Source organism: Armigeres subalbatus, chromosome 1 (genome assembly GCF_024139115.2).
Source record: "Armigeres subalbatus isolate Guangzhou_Male chromosome 1, GZ_Asu_2, whole genome shotgun sequence".
NCBI classification, from domain to species: Eukaryota; Metazoa; Arthropoda; class Insecta; order Diptera; family Culicidae; genus Armigeres; species Armigeres subalbatus.
In genome coordinates, this window is record NC_085139.1 from 41,150,003 (window position 1) to 41,172,927 (window position 22,925).

The window sequence follows — 22,925 nt, forward strand, 5'->3', positions numbered from 1 at the left end:
CTGGTTGCTACCGCTGCTGACTAGTTGCTGAGCTGAGAACATCGCCCTCTGTCCTTGTATTTTGTCGCCATCGTGACGCTTCGTCAGCAATTTGTTTCATTTGACAGTCTAATGTTGCATGAAGAAGCAGAAACAGAAAAGATGATATTCGAAAAAAATTGCACGGGGAAGCATCCGTAGAAAATTTTGAAACTCTTTTTAATAAATCTAGAAGTAATTTAAATAAAAACGGCTAGCAGTACGGTGTCGGAAATTTTTTATATTGTGTAATAACCACATGATTTCGATTTAAAATTTTATTTAGTGATATTGCACTTTATACACAGTATAAGAAATTTACGCACTGCTAACCGTTTTTAATTAAATTGCTTCTAGAATTTTTAAATTAAATTGCTTCTAGAATTTTTAAAAAGAGTTTCAAAATTTTCTTCGTATGCTTCCCCGTGCATTTTTTTTCCGAATGTCATCTTTATGCTTCTTCTTCTTCGTGCAACGTTTGTTCACTAATTGCAATGTGGGATCGGGTCACCGAGGCCCGTGACAACAAACCCAACAAACTTGTTGAATGTGGTGCATCTTGTCCACAGTGATATGTATCGCAACGACGAACAACTAACGAACGACGAACAACTAAGAACAAAGCTTGCAAGTAAGTGATTAGAAACTTTGAGCTCAAAGTAGGATCCCCCCAATATTGTAATCCGCTTTAAACCTAAATACAATTGCTTATTCGCGAAAGTGTGATCTGTTTTCATGATTAGTTTTTGAGATCTTCGTTCTACGTGATTCGTTGAACGTTGTTTTACCTCGAGGTTGGTTGGTCAGGGTTCTGCCAAATCGCACCTGACTTGTGATATTGTTCGTAAAATGAAAACGGAAATCATTTCTTATCAATTCATTCGTACAATTGATGTAGGATATTCTTAATAATGGGGTTGAAGAATACCCGATATGATTTGTGATCAATGAATTATTGGCAGTGGCTGATTTTCTACTCGCCGCTTCCACATCCAGGCGCTATCGTATATGCGCAAATAGCCAGCATGAGTTAACCGCCAGAAATTTGTATGGCGAAAGACATCTAACGCGGGTTTTCTCAAAATTAGGAAGTTTTCGTGAAAAACTATTTGGTACCGGTTATGAAGGATGGTGTCCGCTACTACGCCTACCAAATATTTTTTCGATAAAGGTGCTTAATTTTGAGAAATCGAACCTTAGATGCCTTTCGCCATACTGATTTCAGAAAGTTAACTCCTAGTGTGCCGCTGTAATTACGCTCAAAGCAGGCGATTCACTAAATCTATTAAATGAAATCTTGGGCAGAAAAATTGTAAACTTTTTGTTGGCGCTTGGTGCGATTTGGCAGAACCCTGGCCAGTCAACCGTTGAAAGAGGACGATCTGTCAAAGCTCGTGGACAGGTTGCTGCGATCGCGTGTTGCCAGATGAGCGTAGTAACTTATTTCGAGCAGTGACGGTTATCGTCTTACTGAGCTACTTCAACGAAGGGGCGCACACTCACAGAAACGGTTAAAGTTAAGGATATACTTTTCTGCTATCCATTACTCTGCGACAACTTCTAGTAGATCTCATGCCACAATAAACAACGTAAAGTGCTGAGTGACCTCGTGCCATCGGAAAGGGCCCAGACGAATACGTTAGGACTGTCGGGGATAAAATAGTACTTACGTGTCGTTCGTAACAAATCAAGGTAAAAACTAGTTGCTTTAAAAAAGTGTTGTAAGTCATGGCTTACTGATGCTCACTGAGTTACGTGAGACGTAAGATCGATAAGATAGATATTGACTACGGATGTTACGCATATTACACATTGCCAAACGAGAATTCAAATAACTATAAATTCATGACGCACAGCTGACTTCCTGCATTACGAGCTCACACCAGTGGCGTAGCCACGGGGTGGTTTTGGACATAGCCCCCCCCCCCAGAGACAAAATTTAAAAAAAAAAATTTTTTTTTCGAAAAAAAAAATTCGGAACCCCCCCGCCCCCCCCCAGACCATTTTCTGGCTACGCCACTGGCTCACACCATTCATTAAACAAATTGTCCCATATGCTAATAACACGTTTTTGAAAGAAATTGACACCAGGGTTTTTGTTAAATCTTTATAGTAAAATTTATAAGAATCAGTTTCACTCATTTTTCGGCATAGTTTTGATTTCTTTCCAGAAAGAGACTCTCCGTTGGGCTTTGTTAATCATAATTTATTATATCTCAAACTTCACGTATCGTTAGTGTATTTTTTTTATGTATCTGGCTCTAGTACACACATTCCTCACATATAGTTTATAACATTTTTTGTTCGTCGATATTGTGTTTTTCTTTTATCCAGTTCAATGTGGGATTTTTCTTTAGAACTTTTATCTTTTTCGATTTGTTTTTTTTCCTATATATACAGAGTGGTACAATCGATCGTTATGCTTTTTTTTTTATTTATTTTTCATTCAATTTTGTATTTCAATTAACAACATCCTATCAACTAGCACACCAAAACTTGGAGAGAGTAGTACACGTACACACTGCTAACTGTGCTAAGTGTTTCAAGTGTTAGTTATAAGGTGGATACACTGTAGTCATAATCTCTAACTGTAGCTACCGGTTCAAATCGTAGGAGCAGGTTCTTGAGATGTTGGGAAAATTGAGCATACACTGTTTCGTGTTGGTTTTTTTTACGTTGTTGTCTCATTTTTTTATCGGTTTGGTTTGCCATTATATGCGGAAATAACGGTGTAGATTCGAAGAACGAGAGAAAGAAAATTCATTATATATCTTTGTCAACAACTTATCTATAGTAACATGTTCTACCTCCGGTCTACTTTCGCAACGTGTGGAGTTTACATGTGTGTCTCGTTCTGCTAACGATTTCAATTAACACACAATTCGACTTCTAAGTTCGGCTTCTGGTTTTTGATCAGTCATTTTTTGAGTGTGGGCTGGCAACTTCGAACACTGGTGGAAATCGCCATCCACTTTTCTTTGTTTTGTTTCAATAAAATATGATAAAACGATCAGCTTTCCAAATATTAAACAACATATTCTCTGTAAACTTTCTGTGTAAATATTTTAAACAGTTAATTTGTTAGCTTATTGTATGGTTTGTCCTATGTGTTTCCGTCTCCTGTTTGGCTGAGTTACGTTTACATGTTGAGTGACTGTGTAGTTTTGCTACTGCTGATCCTATTGCAGAAAGTGAATCTCTAACGTGTATATCTGCATTATGGGGAAACGACATATATTATCTCAAAACGTTAACTATCATTACATCTCATTTCTGTATCAGGTTGTTATGCTTTGTGTTAGAAAACAAGAGAACCCGACTCGGTACCACCCCAGTCGGTTCAAACGCGTTGCAAGCTGGAAGCCATTTGATGACTGTCGGTTGGTTGGAAACGATGAGTGTCACCGGGAGGAGGGTAAATCGCGTAAAACTAGTTGAGAACTAATCCAGCTGGAAATTCACGGCTGCTGGATAGGAACAAAGTAAAGCTAAACGACGAACGGTGGACCGGAGAGCCATATCTAACGGAACGGGGTCAAATATGTACTCTCCAAATATTTTTCTAGTAAGAGTAGCTTAAATGATAAAATTTGTGCCGTCAATTGTTAAGAAAGAGGTAAGATTTTTTTCGTTTTATATTTCAAATATGCTCAAAACTCTAGTTTGGTGAAACATTATTCATGATAAGAGTGCGTCTCTGCACCCATTCTCATTGCACAATATGGAGTACAAAATAGGCCTCGCATGCAGATAACTACAGTCCCTATGTAATCTGTCAATTGTGTGCGGAAAGCGCTGGCCTTTTCTTTCACTGCAACTAACTGTGTGCGAGGAATTCGTTCAAGGTTGAAATGGAAACGGTCCTCATGGGAGACAAGAACCCGAAACTGGGGCAAACTGCTTCTGTAGGTACTTTGCTTTGCGTTGTTTTGCAGAGCATCTCCCACTGATGAACGAAAAGCGGCGTAAATCATAAAGAATGGGGGTAAGCCCCATTGTAGGGAACACGGTACAGTTCGACTTAGCTGCATTTGAAGGGTGCAGCCAAACCGGAAAAAATGTAAAAGTGGAAAACCCGCTCAATATGTATGGTGGAAGCTGAGTGGTGCGGCAGAGCAGAGTAAAGTGATTTTATTCTGCTTTTTTGATCTGGAATAAGGATTTGAAACGACAGCAAAAACGTCCAACCTGATTGTTTGAGCCGCGGATTTGTGGCGAAGGATTTATGTTGGCGAAACAGCGCAGCTTTGAATTAAATGAGAACTTCTTTGTGATACACAAAAGAATGTATAATTAGAGAGTTTTTTTTTATATCGTAGTATGATTTCTCGAGCTGAATTGTAACCAGCAAACAATGCCTCGTATTATAGATATTTGCTCAAGATTTTGAGTTTGTTTGCGAGACAATAAATCGTTTTAAAACAGTTGAAAAATAACCTATCGCTTTGAGCATGATTTTGTGCTTCAACATCTGCCAAATACCTATCTGCATTGCATTTCTTCGGCATTCTATTTGTCAGAAAACCCTTACAGGAATTGTCGAACAAGCGTTCCATAACTCGTCGTGTATTTGTCTATTTTAATAAACGTATTAAACATAGAAAAAGCAAGTCATTTAAACAATTTTTATAATTTATCATATTTTCAATTTTCTTCAGTGCTAATACCCACAAGATCTTCAGATCCTTAAATTAAATCTTGTGAAATGTGCCAATCACGGGCCTCTCTTATTTAGGAACGAAAAACTGATTTGAAAAAAGTACTTACTACCATTATCGAACCGGCATCGCAAAAGCGTAACGCGAAAGAGTGGGAGGAGAAGAGCTGCTTAATTAAAAATGATCCCTATTTGGAGCGAGCTGCTACTATTCGTAACAATTTCCATGGCTTGTGTGTGCGAGTTTCGAAGGGGCGATGTAAGGAATAACTTGGAAAACCACATGAAAGCTTCCACCGGTTTTCGGTACAACAGCATGAGACAGTGTTTCTCAAATGAAGAGTCCCAACAATTTCGCAGACTCAAATGTGTAAGGTGTATTTACACTCAGATTGCGATTGAATGACGATATGTTAGAATACATGGAAAACGATCCAAATTAAATATACAACTCGTAAAATTGTGAACATGTAAACAGTAGAAATTTGAAAACCTCTGGTATAAAAGAATAAATAGGAAATGCCTGAACCGCACAGTGTGTTCGTCGGTGGGCGATGATATGGTTGGCATAATGGCAGTAGGTTTGGAAGAGAGTGTCGTTATAATGATGTTAAATGAAAATAAAAATAATATCAGCTATCAGTGGGTTGCTTTCGTGCTGCTGATACTGTGCTGATACCAACGGCAACTACTGCCTCCAGAGCCGTACTACGGTGGAAAGCTCTTAATAAGATGGCACGCCAACGAACGCTTGTCGGGGTTTGCGGTTGCGGCAAAGTATGCACTACCTCTCTTAATGATGATCATAATTATACCAATCATAATGAAGAAAGCATTCTTTGCCAACATGGAAGCTTAACTTACATAACGTCATATCTATGGATAGTGTTTCTTCACATCCGTGATGTAGCGGTTGGAGTTGTTTCGTGATATAGGAAGAATGAAAATACTTTACAGATTGATTCCTAATTTTCCACAAACATTTTGCACACACAATTCAAAAGACGTTCGAAAACAAACTGAAATTGTCAGTCTTGTACTTCATCAAATTCTTCAACCAGCTTATAACAGCTCGTTGAATATTTGAACCACTTGCAGTTTGGTTACAGTTTCAAATGTGCGTTGAATTCGATCAAACAGAAACTTATAATATTTAAATCTATTGAAGTTTATTTTGGAAATATATTTAATTATATACCCATGCGTTCGAAATCCCATTCGAATTCCATTCGGAATCCCGTTCGTAATCCAGTGTGGAGTCCAGTTTGGATTCCCTTCGAAATCTTGTTCGGATTCCCTTTTGGAATCCCGTTCGGATTGCCTTCGGAATCCCGTTCGGATTCCCTTCGGAATCCTATTCGGATTTACCTTCGTAATTCCGTTCGGTTTCGCTTCGGAATCCCGTTCGGATTCCCTTCGGAATCCCGTTCGAATTCCCTTCTGAATCCCGTTCGAATTCCCTTCGGAATCCCGTTCGGAATCTCTTCGGAATCCCGTTCGGATTTCCTGCGAAATCCCGTTCGGATTCCATTCGGAATCCCGTTCGGATTCCCATCGGAATCCCGTTCGGATTCCCATCGGAATCCCGTTCGGAATCCCGTTCGGATTCCCTGCGGAATCCCATTCGGATTCCCTGTGGAATCCCTTTCGGATTCCCTGCGGAATCCCTTTCGGATTCCCTGCGGAATCCCTTTCGGATTCCCTTCGGAATCCCATTCGGACTTCCTTCGGAATCCCATTCGGACTTCCTTCGGAATCCCATTCGGACTTCCTTCGGAATCCCATTCGGACTTCCTTCGGAATCCCATTCGGACTTCCTTCGGAATCCCATTCGGACTTCCTTCGGAATCCCATTCGGACTTTATTCGGAGTCCCATTCGGACTACCTTCGGAAGCCAATTCGGACTTTCTTTGGAAGCCCATTCGTACTTTCTTAAGAATCTCATTCGGATTTACTTCGGAATTCCAATACCGTTCAGATTGCCTTCGGAATCCCGTTCGGATTCCCTTCGGAATCCTATTCGGATTTACCTTCGTAATTCCGTTCGGTTTCGCTTCGGAATCCCGTTCGAATTCCATTCTGAATCCCGTTCGAATTCCCTTCGGAATCCCGTTCGGATTCCCTTCGGAATCCCGTTCGAAATCTCTTCGGAATTCCGTTCGAATTCCCTGCGAAATCCCGTTCGGATTCCCGTTCGGAATCCCGTTAGGATTCCCGTTCGGACTACCGTTCGGAATCCCGTTCGGATTCCCGTTCATAATCCCGTTCGGATTCCCGTTCGGAATCCCGTTCAGATTCCCGTTCGGAATACCTTTCAGATTCCCGTTCGGATTCCCGTTCGGATTCCGGTTCGGATTCCGGTTCGGAATCCCGTTCGGATTCCCGTTAGAAATCCCGTTTAGATTCCCGTTCGGAATACCTTTCGGATTCCCGTTCGGATTCTCGTTCAGAATACCGTTCGGATTCCCGTTCGGATTCCCGTTTGGATTCCCGTTCGGATTCCCGTTCGGATTCCCGTTCGGAATCCCGTTCGGAATCCCGTTCGGAATCCCGTTCGGAATTCCGTTCGGTTTCGCTTCGGAATCCCGTTCGGATTTCCTTCGGAATCCCGTTCGAATTCCATTCTGAATCCCGTTCGAATTCCCTTCGGAATCCCGTTCGGATTCCCTTCGGAATCCCGTTCGGAATCTCTTCGGAATTCCGTTCGAATTCCCTGCGAAATCCCGTTCGGATTCCCGTTCGGAATCCCGTTAGAATTCCCGTTCGGACTACCGTTCGGAATCCCGTTCGGATTCCCGTTCATAATCCCGTTCGGATTCCCGTTCGGAATCCCGTTCAGATTCCCGTTCGGAATACCTTTCAGATTCCCGTTCGGAATCCCGTTCGGATTCCCGTTCGGATTCCGGTTCGGAATCCCGTTCGGATTCCCGTTCGGATTCCCGTTCGGAATCCCGTTTAGATTCCCGTTCGGAATACCTTTCGGATTCCCGTTCGGATTTTCGTTCAGAATACCGTTCAGAATTTCGTTCGGATTCCCGTTCGAAATCCCGTTCGGATTCCTTTCGGAATCCCGTTCGGAATCCCGTCCGGATTCCCGTTTGGAATCCCATTCGGATTCCCTTTCGGAATCCCATTCGGAATCCCATTCGGATTCCCGTTCGGAGTCCCGTTCGGATTCCCGTTCAGAATCCCGTCCGGATTCCCGTTCGGAATCCCGTCCGGAATTCAATTCGGATTCTCATTCGGATTCCCGTTCGGAATCCCGTTCGGATTCCCGTTCGGAATCCCGTTCGGATTCCCGTTCGGATTCCCGTTCGGATTCCCTTTCGGAATCCCATTCGGAATCCCGTTCGGAATCCCGTTCGGACTCCCGTTCGGATATTCCCGTTCGGAATCCCGTTCGGATATTCCCGTTCGGATTCTCGTTCGGATTCCCTTTCGGAATCCCATTCGGATTCCCGTTCAGATTCCCGTTCGGATTCCCGTTTGGATTCCCGTTCGGAATCCTGTTCGGATTCCCGTTCGGAATCCCGTTCGGAATCCCGTTCGGAATCCCGTTCGGAATCCCGTTCGGATTCCCGTTCGAAATCCCGTTCGAAATCCCATTCGGATTCCCATTCGGAATCCCGTTCGGATTCCCGTTCGGAATCCCGTCCGGATTCCCGTTCGGATTTCCGTTCGGAATCCCATTCGGATTCCCTTTCGGAATCCCATTCGGATTCCCGTTCGGAATCCCGTTCGGAATCCCTTTCGGATTCCCGATCGGATTCCGTTTCGGAACCCCATTCGGATTCCCGTTCGGATTCCCTTTCGGAATCCCGTTCGGATTCCCGTTCGGATTCCCGTTCGGATTCCCGTTCGGAATCCCGTTCGGATTCCCGTTCGGAATCCCGTTCGGATTCCCGTTCGGATTCCCGTTCGGATTCCCGTTCGGATTCCCGTTCGGAATCCCGTTCGGATTCCCGTTCGGAATCCCGTTCGGATTCCCGTTCGGAATCCCGTTCGGATTCCCGTTCGGAATCCCGTTCGGATTCCCGTTAGGAATCCCGTTCGGATTCCCGTTCGGAATCCCTTTCGGATTCCCGTTCGGAATCCCGTTCGGATTTCCTTCGGAATCCCATTCGGATTTCCTTCGGAATCCCGTTCGGATTTCCTTCGGAATCCCGTTCGGATTTCCTTCGGAATCCCGTTCGGATTTCCTTCGGAATCCCGTTCGGATTTCCTTCGGAATCCCGTTCGGATTTCCTTCGGAATCCCGTTCGGATTTCCTTCGGAATCCCGTTCGGATTTCCCTTCAGAATCCCGTTCGGATTTCCCTTCGGAATCCCGTTCGGATTTCCCTTCGGAATCCCGTTCGGATTTCCCTTCGGAATCCCGTTCGGATTTCCCTTCGGAATCCCGTTCGGATTTCCCTTCGGAATCCCGTTCGGATTTCCCTTCGGAATCCCGTTCGGATTTCCTTCGGAATCCCGTTCGGATTTCCTTTGGAATTCCATTCCGATTTCCTTCGGAATCCCATTCGGATTTCCTTCGGAATCCCGTTCAGTTTCTTCGGAATCCGTTCGGATTTCCTTCGGAATCCATTCGGAGTTTCCTTCCGGAATCCCGTTCAGTTCCTTCGGAATCCCGTTCGGATTTCCTTCAGTCCGTTCGGATTCCCGTTCAGATTCCCTTCTGAATCCGTACGAATTCCTTCGGAATCCCGTTCAGGATTTCCTTCGGAATCCGTTCAGTTTCCTTCGGAATCTCGTTCGGATTTCCTTCGGAATCCCGTTCGGATTTCCTTCGGAATCCCGTTCGGTTTCCTTCGGAATCCCGTTCGGATTCCTTCGGAATCCCGTTCGGATTTCCTTCGGAATCCCGTTCAGATTCCTTCGGAATCCCGTTCGGATTTCCTTCGGAATCCCGTTCGGATTTCCTTCGGAATCCCGGTGGGATTTCCTTCGGAATCCCCGTCGGATTACCTTCGGAATCCCGGTCGGATTTCCTTCGGAATCCCGTTCGGATTTCCTTCGGAATCCCGTTCGAATTTCCTTCGGAATCCAGTTCGGATTTCCTTCGGAATCCCGTTCAGTTCCTTCGGAGATCCCGTTCAGTTTCCTTCGGAATCCGTTCGGATTTCCTTCGGAATCCCGTTCGGATTTCCTTCGGAATCCGTTCGGATTTCCTTCGGAATCCGTTCAGTTCCTTCGGAATCCCGTTCAGTTCCTTCGGAATCCCGTTCGGATTTCCTTCGAATCCCGTTCGGATTTCCTTCAGGAATCCCGTTCGGTTCCTGGAATCCCGTTCAGTTTCCTTCGGAATCCGTTCGGATTTCCTTCGGAATCCCGTTCGGATTTCCTTCGGAATCCGTTCAGTTTCCTTCGGAATCCCGTTCAGTTTCCTTCGGAATCCGTTCAGGATTTCCTTCGGAATCCCGTTCAGGATTTCCTTCAGGAATCCCGTTCGGATTTCCTTCGGAATCCCGTTCAGTTTCCTTCGGAATCCCGTTCAGTTTCCTTCGGAATCCCGTTCGGATTTCCTTCGGAATCCCGTTCGGATTTCCTTCGGAATCCCGTTCGGATTTCCTTCGGAATCCCGTTCGGATTTCCTTCGGAATCCCGTTCGGATTTCCTTCGGAATCCCGTTCGGATTTCCTTCGAAATCCCGTTCGGATTTCCTTCGGAATCCCGTTCGGATTCCCGTTCGGAATCTCGTTCGGATTCTCGTTCGGAATCTCGTTCGCATTCCCGTTCGGAATCCCGTTCGGATTCCCGTTCGGAATCCCGTTCAGATTCCCGTTCGGAATCCCGTTCGGATTCCCGTTCGGAATCCCGTTCGGATTCCCTTCGGAATCCCGTTTGGATTCCCTTCGAAATCTCGTTCGGATTCCCGTTCGGAATCCCGTTCGGAATCCCTTTCGGAATCCCGTTCGGATTCCCTTCGGAATCCCGTTCGGATTCCCTTCGGAATCCCGTTCGGATTCCCTTCGGAATCCCGTTCGGATTCCCTTCGGAATACCGTTCGGATTCCCTTCGGAATCCCGTTCGGATTCCCGTTCGGAATCCCGTCCGGATTCCCGTTCGGAATCCCATTCGGATTCCCTTTCGGAATCCCATTCGGATTCCCTTTCGGAATCCCATTCGGATTCCCGTTCAGAATCCCATTCGGATTCCCGTTCAGAATCCCGTTCGGATTCCCGTTCGAAATCTCGTTCGGATTCCCTTCGGAATCCCGTTCGGATTCCCTTCGGAATCCCGTTCGGATTCCCTTCGGAATCCCGTTCGGATTCCCTTCGGAATCCCGTTCGGATTCCCTTCGGAATCCCGTTCAGTTCCTTCGGAATCCCCGTTCGGATTCCCTTTGGACAATCGTTCAGTTCCTTCAGGTCCCGTTCGGATTCCCTTCGGAATCCGTTCGGATTCCCTTCGGAATCCCGTTCAGTTCCCTTCGGATCCCGTTCAGATTCCTTCGGAATCCCGTTCGGATTCCGTTCGGAATCTCGTTCAGTTCCTTCGGAATCCGTTCAGTTCCTTCGGAATCCCGTTCGGATTCCCTTAGGAATCCGTTCGGATTCCTTCAGGAATCCGTTCAGTTCCCTTCGGAATCCCGTTCGGATTTCCCTTCGGAATCCGGTTCGGATTTCCCTTCGGAATCCTGTTCGGATTTCCCTTCGGAATCCCGTTCGGAGTCCTGTTCGGAATCCCGTTTGGATACCTTCCGCTATCCCGTCCGGATTCCCTTCGGAAACGCGGGTGGATTCCCTTCGGAATCCCATTCGGATTTCCTCCGGAATCCCGTTCGGAATTCCCTTCGGAATCCCGTTCGGAATTCACTTCGGAATCACGTTCGGAATTCTTTTCGGAATCCCATTCGGATTTCCTTCGGAATCCCATTCGGATTTCCTTCGGAATCCCATTCGGATTTCCTTCGGAATCCCATTCGGATTTCCTTCGGAATCCCATTCGGATTTCCTTCGGAATCCCATTCGGATTTCCTTCGGAATCCCATTCGGATTTCCTTCGGAATTCCATTCGGATTTCCTTCGGAATCCCGTTCGGATTTCCTTCGGAATCCCGTTCGGATTTCCTTCGGAATCCCGTTCGGATTTCCTTCGGAATCCCATTCGGATTTCCTTCGGAATCCCATTCGGATTTCCTTCGGAATCCCATTCGGATTTCCTTCGGAATCCCATTCGGATTTCCTTCGGAATCCCGTTCGGATTTCCTTCAGATCCCGTTCAGTTTCCTTCGGAATCCCGTTCGGATTTCACTTCAGAATTCCGTTCGGATTTCCCTTCGGAATCCCGTTCAGTTTCCTTCCAGATCCGTTCGGTTTCCTTCGGAATCCCGTTCAGTTTCCTTCGGAATCCCGTTCGGATTTCCTTCGGAATCCGTTCGGATTTCCTTCGGAATCCCGTTCGGATTTCCTTCGGAATCCGTTCAGTTTCCTTCGGAATCCGTTCGGATTTCCTTCGGAATCCCGTTCGGTTTCCTTCGGAATCCCGTTCGGTTTCCTTCAGATCCCGTTCGGATTTCCTTCGGAATCCCGTTCGAATTTCCTTCGGAATCCGTTCAGTTTCCTTCGGAATCCCGTTCGGATTCCTTCGGTCCGTTCGGATTTCCTTCGGAATCTCATTCGGATTTCCTTCGGAATCCCATTCAGATTACCTTCGGAATCCCATTCGGATTTCCTTCGGAATCCCATTCGGATTTCCTTCGGAATCCCATTCGGATTTCCTTCGGAATCCCATTCGGATTTCCTTCGGAATCTCATTCGGATTTCCTTCGGAATCCCGTTCAGAATCCCGTTCGGAATTCCCTTCTGAATCCCGTACAGATTCCCCCAGATCCGTTCCGGATTTCCTTCGGAATCCGTTCAGTTTCCTTCGGAATCTCGTTCAGTTTCCTTCGGAATCCCGTTCAGTTTCCTTCGGAATCCCGTTCAGTTCCTTCGGAATCCCGTTCAGTTTCCTTCGGAATCCCGTTCAGATTTCCTTCGGAATCCCGTTCAGGATTTCCTTCGGAATCCCGTTCGGATTTCCTTCAGTCCCGTTCAGTTTCCTTCGGAATCCCGTTCGGATTTCCTTCGGAATCCCGTTCAGTTTCCTTCGGAATCCGTTCAGTTTCCTTCGGAATCCCGTTCAGTTTCCTTCGGAATCCGTTCGGATTTCCTTCGGAATCCCGTTCGGTTCCTTCGGAATCCCGTTCAGTTCCTTCAGGAATCCGTTCAGTTTCCTTCGGAATCCCGTTCAGTTTCCTTCGGAATCCCGTTCGGATTTCCTTCGGAATCCGTTCAGTTTCCTTCGGAATCCCGTTCGGATTTCTTTCAGGAATCCCGTTCAGTTTCCTTCGGAATCCCGTTCAGGATTTCCTTCGGAGATCCCGTTCAGTTTCCTTCAGATCCGTTCGGATTTCCTTCGGAATCCCGTTCGGATTTCCTTCGGAATCCCGTTCGGATTTCCTTCGGAATCCCGTTCGGATTTCCTTCGGAATCCCGTTCGGATTCCCGTTCGAATTCCCTTCTGAATCCCGTACGAATTCCTTCGGAATCCCGTTCGGATTTCCTTCGGAATCCCGTTCGGATTTCCTTCGGAATCTCGTTCGGATTTCCTTCGGAATCCCGTTCGGATTTCCTTCGGAATCCCGTTCGGATTTCCTTCGGAATCCCGTTCGGAATCCCGTTCGGATTTCCTTCGGAATCCCGTTCGGATTTCCTTCGGAATCCCGTTCGGATTTCCTTCGGAATCCCGTTCGGATTTCCTTCGGAATCCCGTTCGGATTTCCTTCGGAATCCCGTTCGGATTTCCTTCGGAATCCCGTTCGGATTTCCTTCGGAATCCCGTTCGGATTTCCTTCGGGATCTCGTCCGGTTTCCCTTCGGACGCCCGTTCGGATTTCCTTCGGAATCCCGTTCGGATTTCCTTCGGAATCCCGTTCGGATTTCCTTCGGAATCTCGTTCGGATTTCCTTCGAAATCCCGTTCAGTTTCCTTCGGAATCCCGTTCGGATTTCCGTTCGAGATTCCGTTCGGAATCCCGTTCGGAATCCTGTTCGGATTCCCGTTCGGATTTCCGTTCGGATTTCCGTTCGGACTCCCGTTCAGATTCCCGTTCGGAATCCCGTTCGGATTCCCGTTTGGAATCCCGTTCGGATTCCCGTTCGGATTCCCTTCGGATTCCCTTTTGAAATCCCGTTCGGATTCCCTTTCGGAATCTCGTTAGTATTCCCTTTCGGAATCCCGTTCGGATTCCCTTCGGAATCGTTCAGTTCCTTCGGAATCCGTTCGGATTCCCTTCGGAATCCGTTCGGATTCCCTTCGGAATACCGTTCAGTTCCTTCAGATCCGTTCAGTTCCGTTCGGAATCCGTCCGGATTCCGTTCGGAATCCATTCAGTTCCTTTCGGAATCCATTCGGTTCCCTTTCCGGAAACCCATTCAGGATTCCGTTCAGAATCATTCAGTTCCCGTTCAGAATCCGTTCAGTTCCCGTTCGAAATCTCGTTCGGATTCCTTGAATCCCGTTCGGATTCCTTCGGAATCCGTTCGGATTCCTTCAGATCCCGTTCGGATTCCCTTCAGGAATCCCGTTCCGGATTCCTTCGGAATCCCGTTCAGTTCCCTTCAGGTCCGTTCGGATTCCCTTCGGAATCCGTTCGGATTCCTTCCGGAATCCCGTTCAGGATTCCTTCGGAATCCCGTTCAGATTCCTTCGGAATGCCGTTCGGATTCCGTTCGGAATCTCGTTCGGATTTTCGTTCGGAATCTCGTTCGGATTCCCGTTCGGAATCGTTCGGATTCCTTCGGAATCCGTTCAGTTCCCTTCGGAATCCGTTCGGATTCCTTCGGAATCCCGTTCGGATTCCCCTTCGGAATCCTTTCGGATTCCCTTCGGAATCCTTTCCAGTTCCCTTTGGAATCCCGTTCAGTTCCCTTTGGAATCCCGTTTGGATTCCTTCGAAATCTCGTTCAGTTCCTTCAGATCCCGTTCGGATTCCCTTCGGAATCCCGTTCGGATTCCTTCAGATCGTTCGGATTCCTTCGGAATCCCGTTCGGATTCCTTCAGATCCCGTTCGGATTCCTTTCGGAATCCCGTTCGGATTCCTTCGCGGAATCCGTTCGGATTCCCTTCGGAGATCCGTTCAGTTCCTTCGGAATTCCGTTCGGATTCCCTTCGGAATCCCGTTCGGATTCCCGTTCGGAATCCCGTTCGGATTCCCGTTCGGAATCTCGTTCGGATTCCCGTTCGGAATCTCGTTCGGATTCCCGTTCGGAATCCCGTTCGGATTCCCTTCGGAATCCCGTTCGGATTCCCTTCGGAATCCCGTTCGGATTCCCTTCGGAATCCCGTTCGGATTCCCTTCAGGTCCGTTTCGGATTCCTTCGGAATCACTTTCAGTTCCCTTCGGAATCCCGTTCAGTTCCTTCGGAATCCCGTTCGGATTCCCTTCGGAATCCCGTTCGGATTCCCTTCGGAATCCCGTTCGGATTCCCTTCGGAATCCCGTTCGGATTCCCTTCGGAATCCCGTTCGGATTCCCTTCGGAATCCCGTTCAGATTCCCTTCGGAATCCCGTTCGGATTCCCGTTCGGAATCTCGTTCGGATTCCCGTTCGGAATCTCGTTCGGATTCCCGTTCGGAATCTCGTTCGGTTTCCCGTTCGGAATCCCGTTCGGATTCCCTTCGGAATCCCGTTCGGATTCCCTTCGGAATCCCGTTCGGATTCCCTTCGGAATCCCGTTCGGATTCCCTTCGGAATCCCTTTCGGATTCCCTTCGGAATCCCTTTCGGATTCCCTTTGGAATCCCGTTCGGATTCCCTTCGGAATCCCGTTTGGATTCCCTTCGAAATCTCGTTCGGATTCCCTTCGGAATCCCGTTCGGATTCCCTTCGGAATCCCGTTCGGATTCCCTTCGGAATCCCGTTCGGATTCCCTTCGGAATCCCGTTCGGATTCCCTTTCGGAATCCCGTTCGGATTCCCTATCGGAATCCCGTTCGGTTTCCTCTTCGGAATTCCGTTCGGTTTCCTCTTCGGAATTCCGTTCGGTTTCCTCTTCGGAATCCCATTCGGATTCCCTTCGGAATCCCGTTCGGATTCCCTTTCGGAATCCCGTTCGGATTCCCTTTCGGAATCCCGTTCGGATTCCCTTTCGGAATCCCGTTCGGATTCCCTTTCGGAATCCCGTTCGGATTCCCTTTCGGAATCCCGTTCGGATTCCCTTTCGGAATCCCGTTCGGGTTCCCTTTCGGAATCCCGTTCGGATTCCCTTTCGGAATCCCGTTCGGATTCCCTTTCGGAATCCCGTTCGGATTCCCTTTCGAAATCCCGTTCGGATTCCCTTTCGGAATACCGTTCGGATTCCCTTTCGGAATACAGTTCGGACTCCCTTTCGGAATCCCGTTCGGATTCCCTATCGGAATCCCGTTCGGTTTCCTCTTCGGAATCCCGCTCGGTTTCCTCTTCGGAATCCCGTTTGGTTTCCTCTTCGGAATCCCATTCGGATTCTCTTTCGGAATCCCGTTCGGATTCCCTTTCGGAATCCCGTTCGGATTCCCTTTCGGAATCCCGTTCGGATTCCCTTTCGGAATCCCGTTCGGATTCCCTTTCGGAATCCCGTTCGGATTCCCTTTCGGAATCCCGTTCGGATTCCCTTTTGGAATCCCGTTCGGATTCCCTTTCGGAATCCCGTTCGGATTCCCTTTCGGAATCCCGTTCGGATTCCCTTTCGGAATCCCGTTCGGATTCCCTTTCGGAATCCCGTTCGGATTCCCTTTCGGAATCCCGTTCGGATTCCCTTTCGGATTCCCTTTCGGATTCCCTTTCGGAATCCCGTTCGGATTCCCTTCCGGAATCCCGTTCGGATTCCCTTTCGGAATCCCGTTCGGATTCCCTTGTGGAACCCCATTTGGATTCCCTTTCGAAATCCCGTTCGGATTCCCTTTCGGAATCCCGTTCAGATTCCCTTTCGGAATCCCGTTCGGAATCCCGTTCGGATTCCCTTCGAAATCCCGTTCGGATTCCCGTCGAAATCCCGTTCGGATTCCCGTCGGAATCGGTCTCTCGGAATCCCATTCCCTTTCCTTCGGAATCCCGTTCGAATTCCTTTCGCAATACCGTTCGGACTCCCGTTCGGAATCTCGTTCGGATTCAATAACTGGTTAATATTTTTCGAAATCATTTCTTAATTTTTCCAAATTTTATTTTGTTTAGCTTTTCAAACAATCGTGAATTCCCTCTGAAGTTTTTTGTGATTCTCTCGAAAATTATTTATGGATTGCATTTGGAGCCCATTCTGGACTCAAAATAGGATTCCTTCTGAATTCCTTTAGGAAAGTATTCTGCATTCTCTTCGGAATTTGAAACTTTTCCTAATTTTTCAAACATTCTTATTTCAATGAAGATTTTTTCCATGTATGTATACTTTAAATAATGCATGGTTTTGTAATATGTTATTGTTTGAGACGTCGAAAATGGGAAAGCATGTCTTAAAAGTTAATTTGTTCCGAAATGAAATCGAACTACCATCAACCACTCCCATCATCCATGTTCCTTCAGCTATCATTAGCTGCCAGATGCTGTAACACAATCGAATCTATTTTTTGTCATATTTTGCAGTGGAAACGGATGGGAATAGCAGTTTTTTTTCTTCATCAAACTATAGGTGTAGCTGCAAATTTTCCACTGTCAGTGAAGCCCAGTTCCGGTTTGACAAGTTGCTCATCATCTTGTGTGAAAGGCGGTGGTACCTGGAACACTCAAATAGGGGATTGTGGAATAATATGCACTACAGGAAATGCACTCAAAACATTTGTACCATAAATATCGTACGAGCTCGTGCTTATAAGAGTCTTCCATAACTCTTTGAATATTTCTCACAAACTATGATCGTGTTTGCTGCTACGATTATGGACCGTTTTACCCTAGAATCGAATTCAGCTGTACCACTTGGTCATGTAGTTGAAACTGGGGCGCGTTACCAACGCCCATACGTGTCAGTCGTTTGTCTCGATCTCGAAACGAGCAGCAGCGGAACGAAGCTCAAAACTGTCAAACAGGAAAACATGCTCCCCGGTTCCGTCCGGTTACGTCTGACAACATCTGTTCGGCTCAGGATGGGACGCGCGCCTTATTGTAAAGCCTCGTCAATGCCCATACGACGACGACGACGATGAGCATGACCGTCTTCAAACGAGATAAAGTTCCGTGAAATGAAAAAACGAACATCCCGTCGAAGCAGGTGGATGGGTGTGACGCCATTCACACTCCGGCGGGAAATTTCCTCGTGGGGTAGATCAGGAACGTGCGGAAGAGCACCGAGGGGAGATTTGATTTTGGAGAGTGCTTTTCCCATTCAGTGACAGTCGAAGAGCTTCATTTCGAGCAGGTTCCACATCGGTGCTACCGTTCCAGGAGTCGGGTCTTGCGATGGATGCTGCTTCAGCCATTATTCGCTTCACGTGACTGACATTTCCATTCCATTTTCTTTGGCTGGCGTGCCTGCCGGTGTGTACCCATAGTAGACAGTCAGTGAGCCGGTGCCGGAGCGTGTCGCTCAATCAAATCGCAAATTTACGTGCCTCAGATTGATGCTGACTGTGAGTGAAACCAATTATCCGTCTTAATTTCGGGAAAAATACAAACATTGTTCATGGGATGCAGTTCGATCAGTGTCAGACACCGGTACTCTGACTCAGACTGAGTGTTGGGTACGAAAACTTGTATTTTTTTTCAAATCAATGAACTTTGATAGATATTTGTTTAAAATAATTACAAAATGTAAGAATTATTTCAAGCCATTCCAAGTCATGAATGAGGCTTATCACAGGAAAAGTTTTTGATACGGGTTACACAGAGGTTCACATTTTCGAATACAGAACTCTTAAAACACTTGTAGTTTGACTCAGAATATGCATAACAGCTTTCCGAGATTTATAAAGAAGATAAATAACAATTTGAACAAAATAATAGATGATAAATAACAATTAACTTGATGGGAGCAAATTTGCATGGATACTTCTATCATAGTTTGTTCTCAACCGACAGTCATCTGAAACGAAGTCGTTTAAATTTTCGGTACTACATTTTCTCTTATGTTATTTAATTTTTCCTAGCTCTGCATGTTTTGTTTGGCGATTTTTGTGCAATTCATCATTGAAATTGAGTTAGCAATAAAATGTCCTGAAGAAATCTGAAATTATCGATTCTTCTGTAATAACTTTGATCAATTGACAATTTCAGATCTCCGCAAAGAAATTTATAAATTTAAATCAAAAAGTCTCAAAGTGTTCGATCATATTCCAATTACGCTTCAGTTGCGGGGTTACAAAGAGGATTTGACATCCAAAGTATTCTGTTTGGCACGTTTTTCTTCATTTGAATTCCTAGTTTACTGTTCCACTAGAAAAGTTCTTATGGAATTCGTGTTTATTTTTTTTATTACAACAAGTTATAAGCATGTTCAACAATCATTTCCGCCGACCTGTCAATTCGTCTTATAACACTTTCTAACCTACAAACATCGGTTTCGTTATATTTTATCTTTATTCGGATGTGACTCAATTCTGGGAAGAACTTCTTTCATCGGAAATTAAGCGCATTATCCTAAACATTCAGTTGGTTGTTGTCTATATTATGAAGTTTGCAAATCAAAGGGCCGAATTTCGAATTGTAGCAAAGATTAGGTTGGCCGTAAATAGCCGTACTCTTCCCATGATGAAACTTCCTCAACGGTTCAAATTCATCATTCTTATGGTTGTTATGTAGTCATCTGATTTGGGTTTCTTTGTCGTTCACGATATGTTTTCTCCTAACGTTTTGTAATAAATTTTGTATTTCAATCAGTTTCAAATGAACGTTTTTGTTTGGCTTGCTAATGTCACTAACCCTATGTTGTTTCTTGTGTTTTCTTTCAACGATTTGGTTTTTATCCTAGAATATGAAAGTGTGTATGTGCTCATTTAGTGTTCGTACCTTTGTAGCCCCCTTTTGGCTGTGTAGAATTGATGAGAAAGATTTTATTCCATTTTTTTGTCTCTATATATCCTCCGGTGGTTTTGTTTATTGTAGATGTTGTTGCTGGTGGTGGTGTTGGTATTTGCTCTCTGTCGTCCTCTACAAGTTCTTTTTGTATTTGAATTTTGGTTGTTGCCTCGTTTAAGAGTTGATCTGTTTTCAAATTGGCTGATGAGCGTGGTACGAGTGCACGCGTGGAGCTAAGTCGAGAAGCGTAGAAGTCTAATGTGTTGAGTAAGAAATATTGAAGTCGGGTTGGAAGACAATAGGCGTTTCCGTAGCAAAAGGATTCATCTAATGTGTTTGCAAAGGAGTGAATAGAAGTATCGGGAAGCTAGCTGGTGCATGCTTGTGCTATTTGCTAGGCTAAATGCGAAGAAGACCATGGAGGAGCATGTCAACGTTATTTACAGCTAAAAGCGCATGTGCGTACGCTTCTGTAGTGTTCGTCATTGGTTCGATCTCTACTTGGGGAGGATTGCATAACGATTACTATCCCGTACTGCATTATGCAGCGTTGGTTTAGAACTAATGTTCGGGAACCTCTTCTACCTCTTGACTAAGCCCTTCATCATGGTGGATTGGCTTGTAGTTTTTGAAGATCTTTCCATTTTGGACAGGATAGTGGCATTTGTTAACCGCCGTTTCGGTAGAACCAGGGCTAAACCGGGCTCGGTGATAGAGTGTTGGTGGCGCTCTGTAACGGTTGACTATCGACGATAACAGTTACACTTTCAGCAGTAGTGGAACAAAATCCATCCGAATTCTAACAGCCGGGGGGCCTTGGCTATCCATCGGCGAAGTGACCTGGCCCCAGTTGGAGCTTATCTCACTTTGGTTCGCCCATTGTCTGCCCGACCACTATTATCAGTACGATGAATACTGCCAGCAGTACCAGAATACAGCAGATGGCCACCGCAACCATTGCACTGTTACTCATTCAACTATCTGGTTTGTGATGTTCTGCCTATAGTGAACAATGTCGCTGGACTACCGCACTTTGCCGTTTGGAACGTGCAAAGGCAGACCTCGTAGTCTCGCTGGGGGTGGTGGTGGTGGTGTTGACGGTAGCGGCGTTGGCGGCTCAGAACTCTAGCTCTCCTGTAGAATCGCTAGAAATCAAGCGCTCCAAACAATTCTTCCTGCACCGCCAGGCTCATTAGCTATCATTTGCTCTGCTGCATCCGAACTCGAGATTATCTTCGGACAATGCCACCCACTCTCGACCGCAAAAAGCTGCCCGAAAATAGACACCAACTGATCCCTTATAAAATCGGGAAATCAATTTTCGATCATCAATTTCACTAATGAAATTCAGCAGCGGCTCCACCGTCCGTCCCTTGCATGGACAGCGCTGGGCTCATATTCTCAATTAAGTTCCGATTTTCACGTCGCCCTGCTCTCCGTTCGAGGGAAGGCAAAATTGGCACTAATTTGAATCTCCCCTCCGTCGTAGGCTGCTTCCCTGCCACACCGTCAGGAATCGTGCCACTTTTACAATTTGAATCCTCCTGGGCCGGTTGTTGTGACGCAGATAGGTCGAATCCAATTCAATCCCAGCTGGTGTCGGTGGACTGGTGAAATCTGCAAAACAATGGTAATCGACATGATTGTTAATTTATAGACCTTTCGATTTGGCAATTTGGCAGGGAACCATACATACGCAGTTAGTTACCGACTCTCGGAAAACCCAATGTAAATATTGAAATGAGGCCTCGTTCGGATATTTTTCCCACATAGTATAATCAGATGCTGAAAACCTGAACACATAAAATACGTTTTGCGTTGAGTGAGATTATTCTCGCGAGACTTTGCTAACACTAAGCATTCGAGATTTCTCCAAACAATTAAAATTTTGAAATTAGACGTGAGGTAATGTTTCAAAATGAAATCACTTTCCACTGCCACAAGGATAAACTCTTTAAAAAACCGACATTTGTGTCGTACTTAGTACGAGAGACTGAAGGCGGCCTTACTGTTGAGGGCGAAATACGTATCTGTCAAAGGTACAATCAAGTGGTGGAATTAAATGGAATAGTACAAACTCGTCTTATGACAAGTAAAGACATTCCACTAAAAGCTCAAAATAATTTTCTTATAACATTACAGTTATTACGAGTTACTTCTCCCTATTGGTTTCGCAAGCTCAGTGTTCCCCAGTTCCTTCGTGCGAAAATCAAGTGATTCCATCCCTGTAATACAGCACATCGTCACTGTCGTCACGAAAGTCCTCAGTCGTCGGTCTACCTTGTGAGGCAATCAAGATCGCTGTATCCACCCTGACAGGAAACAACCGACCTGGAACCAAGAAAAGATCAGAAGCACCACAACTTAAAAAAAAAGTAAATGGTTGTATCCGAGACACGACCGACAATTGTACGTTGGATTACGTAAGCAGTAAAATTTTCAATTTTGAAATATTGAAAATATTTATTAAGGCTGATGGGATCATTGCTGACACCATCGTTGCGAATAAACTGCAGCCATCAGGCGGTTGTGGTTTGCACTTTGAGGGAAACTCTTCTTGAAACACTATTTATAGTATGAAAAAGTGGCCCTGAGAGTCCTCCCAATCACTAACAGCAACAAATCCAAAATCTCTAGATGATTTGCCGCTAAAACGCTATAGACGATTTTTACGCGAATAAATTTTTGCAACGTCTCCCTCGGAAAAGAGCGTTTGAGAAACTGCTATTTACAACTGTCTGCCGTCATCGAGTGATTATGATTTGCACTTTGAAGAAAACTCGTCGCGGCTCAGCCTTGTCTTGAATAAAATGGTGGTTCTTAGAAGAACCGATTTATTTTTAATAATATTCCTTCCCAATCAATATCATCAATAAAATCAGGGCCTTGGAAGAATATTTCAAATCAAACTATCAAACTTTTCATTTCATAAAACGCTGGCAGGACCGGAATGTGGAATGCACTGCTGTTCCACCTGTTGCAACCGCTGGTTGCCTTACCAGTGGAACATTTTTGCCGTCGCCAACCGATTATGATTTATATTTGCCTCGGCTCAACCTTCTCTCGTGTAAAATGATGCGCCAATCACAAACAGCAAAAAAAAACGAAATCAGAATCTAGAAAAAAAAAATCCACTAGACGACTTCTGACGCCAACGTCAGCCTCTCGATGATTTGAGATACCATTCATTAGGCTCTCGCCGATATTACGAAGCGTAAATAGAACACTGCCTGCAGCGACCCAACGATAGAATCGCGGCGACTAGTTGTAGCCGTCGCGGCGATGAAAT

General features: G+C 45.7%; 2 protein-coding genes across 2 annotated transcripts in view; both read right to left on the minus strand.

Moving 5' to 3' along the window:
- The window catches only part of LOC134224624 (uncharacterized), a 619,481-nt gene that overhangs the window by 266,918 nt on the left and 329,638 nt on the right, over positions 1–22,925 (minus strand). The window lies entirely within an intron of this gene.
- Positions 18,778–22,925, minus strand: part of LOC134208312 (uncharacterized) — a 91,658-nt gene continuing 87,510 nt past the window's right edge. The window contains exon 2 of the mRNA XM_062684319.1: positions 18,778–21,253. Coding sequence (XP_062540303.1) covers positions 20,499–20,609 — 111 coding nt within the window. The 5' untranslated portion in view covers positions 20,610–21,253 and the 3' untranslated portion in view covers positions 18,778–20,498. The remainder of the gene's footprint in view (positions 21,254–22,925) is intronic.